The sequence below is a fragment of the Wasmannia auropunctata genome, unplaced genomic scaffold (genome assembly GCF_000956235.1).
Source record: "Wasmannia auropunctata unplaced genomic scaffold, wasmannia.A_1.0 LD336060.1, whole genome shotgun sequence".
In the NCBI taxonomy this organism is placed as follows: domain Eukaryota; kingdom Metazoa; phylum Arthropoda; class Insecta; order Hymenoptera; family Formicidae; genus Wasmannia; species Wasmannia auropunctata.
Genome location: NW_012026830.1, coordinates 3,283,667 through 3,287,322, shown reverse-complemented (window position 1 = coordinate 3,287,322; position 3,656 = coordinate 3,283,667). Strand labels below are relative to the sequence as shown.

At 27.8% G+C, this 3,656-nt stretch overlaps 1 protein-coding gene across 1 annotated transcript in view; it reads left to right on the top strand.

Annotated features, from left to right (window-relative positions):
• Window positions 1–965, top strand: part of LOC105450592 — a 4,591-nt gene extending 3,626 nt beyond the window's left edge. The window contains exon 4 of the mRNA XM_011690527.1: window positions 277–965. Within this exon, the coding sequence (XP_011688829.1) occupies window positions 277–817 (541 nt within the window). The 3' untranslated portion in view covers window positions 818–965. The remainder of the gene's footprint in view (window positions 1–276) is intronic.
• The last annotated feature ends 2,691 nt before the right edge of the window (window positions 966–3,656 follow it).

The following is a 3,656-nucleotide window of genomic DNA, read 5'->3' as shown; positions in this document are numbered from 1 at the left end:
ACCTGTGAAGTGAGCGCGAAGAGCCGCACGTACGACACGCTACGCTCCTGCGTACTCCGGCTAAGCGCGATCTGATTGATTAACTTTATTCGTTAATAACTCTGTAAATAATGGTCTAAGTCAAAATTGAAAGAGGAACTTTTAGTTCAAAATTTCATTCTCTTTCACACCTTGAAATATTAATTAAGCGTTGCGGGACACCCTGTATAAGAAATTTAGAATATAAAGAAGTTTATATAAGAAATTATATCTGACATGTAAAATATGTGCTTTAAGGTACTGTGCGGACATAACGCAATCGCAGAAAAATGAAAACGAAAATTGGTTATGGGAATATTTTAGTAGAGCAAAACATTCTTATAAGATGATATGCAATATTTGCCATTATGTTACCAGTAATTTATTATTCACAAAGATACATTTATATTATGAACACGAAATATTTCGTGACGAAGACAGCGATCGAAGCAACTTGGTATGGCGGTATTTCACAGAAGGAGAAAGATGTATTCCAAAGTGTAAACTTTGTAATAAAATGTTTTTGAGTGGATATGATGAATACAATTTAGAGCAACACATGATATTTGTACATCCACTTACAACAGAAAAGATACGAGAAGAAGTAAAACGTATATGGGTATCACAACATTTCACATTCAGCAGATTAAGTCATGAGATTAAATGTAAAATTTGTTATAAAATGTTTAACATATTTAGAGTAGATTTCTTATTAAGTCACTTGTTGAAACATGGCATAAATAAGAAGAGTCAAGTATATACTGAAAAAAACAACATGAACGTAACAATAAATAAATAAATTGTCGAAGAAATAATGTAGGAACATTTTTTTATCAAACTAGTTTACGTTCGGAAACTTTAAGAATAACCAAAGAATTAACAGTGTTGAATTTATAAGTATTTACATTTTATTTCCCTTCAGTCGTTTATATACAAATATGTAGAATAATCATGTATAAAATTGGATATTTAATGTTTGTATTTCATAAGAAATATAAAAATTAAATTTGATTAAAATGATTATTTTGTAAAGGCATAAATAATTGAGTTTAATATTTTCATTTGATCGATTTTATGGTCCAATAATTCAAATTTATTATTATGTATGTGTTTTTTTTTCTAAATACTGCAGAGTATATGGGTCTGATTTAAATGTTTATACTGATTTAATTAGACATGCGTTTGCGGCATTTAATTCCATTGAATCTATACATTCAATATTTAAATATTTGCATAATGATTTTTATTTCACTTTATGTACATAATAATATATTTGATTATCTGTGTAATATTAATTGCAAAAATTTACATTCTACTTTATTAATCTATTGTTTCATATACATATGCAGATTCAATTTAATCTGATATAAATGTAAAAAAATTCTGAATATTAATATTTTAATAAATTTTTCAAACAATATCATTACAGCAATCTTGATGTTCCAAATGAGCTATAATTGATGTTCGATCATATGTGTTTGATTAAGAAGAAAATATCAACTTTTCTATAAGCACATATATTTAGCTCTATTAATTATTTATATAAATTGATATTGATAAGAATATGTTGATATATATATATATATTGATGAGAAGTTCTCTATTGTCGAATTTCTGTATATTTGGATCAAGTTATATAATAATGTATGTTTTTTTACGTACTTCCGTTAACAATATCAAAAATATAGATATACAATCGTTAAATTTATTGTATTACTGTCTGCATAGAATTTATACAATAGCAAAAGGTACATTCGCAAAATGTACAGACATTACAGTAAATACGTATTTATTTGTGAAGCCTAAGATTACAGAAATACAATAATACTCTCTAGCTGCCGCATTGGAGAAAATCAGTAATGATATTAAAACACATTTTGCTCGTAACGGTGTAAAAATTGAACCAATGACATAATAAAGTTTCAAGTTCAATAAAAACAAGTATACAATTAAATGTAATTATTGTAAAATTAAATTTTGTTAAAACAAATAATAAAGGAGTTTTTCACGCACATTATACACAGTTATCGTGTACTTTTTATAAATACATATACCTAATTACAAATATTATAATAGTAATCGTTATCGCGCGATGTTACCTTTCTATGCGTATCGAGGTATATGTATCTTTTTCAATCGTTGTTTAACAGAGTGTTATTAAAATTATTTACATCAGTATCTATTGAAATATGTATGTATGTATATTAAATAAAAATCGAATATATATTTGTTAACAGAGGGAAACTTTAATACAAATATTACATTAATTTATAAAATTTCTTTATTTCGCGACAATCAACTGATGGATTTTATGTTAGATTATTTTGTTTTATTTTTAATGCAAGTTTATTAATTATTTCGACAGATACGTCACAAAATATTATGTTGCATTTAAAATTTTAAATTTGACTTCCATACGATTGTCAGACTTGTATCTTATAATGTCCTATTTTATATTAACAAAACCAACGGATTTTTGTACTTTGACAAATAGTAAATGTGTACTCCTTAACACATATAAATAATAACCAAATCTCTGTTTTTTGTTTATTGATGTCCAACCACACATCAGCGACAAAGGATATACATATATGTTACAGTCAAAATCCATAATCGTTAAAACTGATTCCGATTTCACTAGTTAAAGCTAGTTTTAAATTTAATTAAAACGAGATCTATAATTGTAATGTTTTATATGGATTTTCGACTTTTTACGCATAGCATCCAACTCACTCTCCCCCTCTGTTTATGGGGCGAAACGAGGTCTATAGCTAAATCACTGATGCCGCAGCGCAGAATGGAGACTCCTTTTTAAATCCTGCACTGAGAAAAAAATTGATTGTACGAACTAAATTTGTATAGTTGTTTGATCCAATGGTTGATTCAACAATTCTTTAGTTGCACAAAGAAAAGTATAGTTTATTCATGCCAACCATTAAAATTTGTAAATTAAGATTAACTAAACCAACTCAATTAAATTATTTTATTCGAAACATTAGTAGTATTTATTTGTGCTTGCGTGCTATTTAGTTATTCAAGTAATATATTTGTTCAAAAATTCCAAGTATCAAACTGACTAAACAATACTGATGGGGATAACAAATATTGTGTATTTTTAATCAAACGGTTGAGTTAAATACGATAAAATTTTCTTAAAACAAAATAGTTCAGTTAAAAAATAGTATTTTGTTTATAACAGTAACAAATTTTGTTTCGTCGTGATAACGTTTAGTTGAACGTATCTATTAAATATTTTGGTAAGATGAAACAAATTTTGCGTTTTTCAATCAATTTTTTTTCTCAGTGTGACGGTATCACGATAAGATGATAGTACCCTTTCGTTTGGTCCAGATTCTTCGCTGTTTCATCTTGCATGTTGTATCGCGAGCGCAAAAGTCGCAAAATTATCAAGCGAGGGATTATAATTCAGAAAGAGTGCAATTATAACCCGGACCGAGTAGTGATAGTAGTAGTAGTCCTAATGTGTATTGTGCGTCCTCATGCTTGCATATCGCGCGCGACGTTGAAATCAGCGTTGAAGCTGACAAACAAGCGATAACTTTACAAGCGTGTATAAAACAACTCGTGGATTAATTGTATTCGTTTTCTGATATTGCTTCGAACAATGATCACGCTGA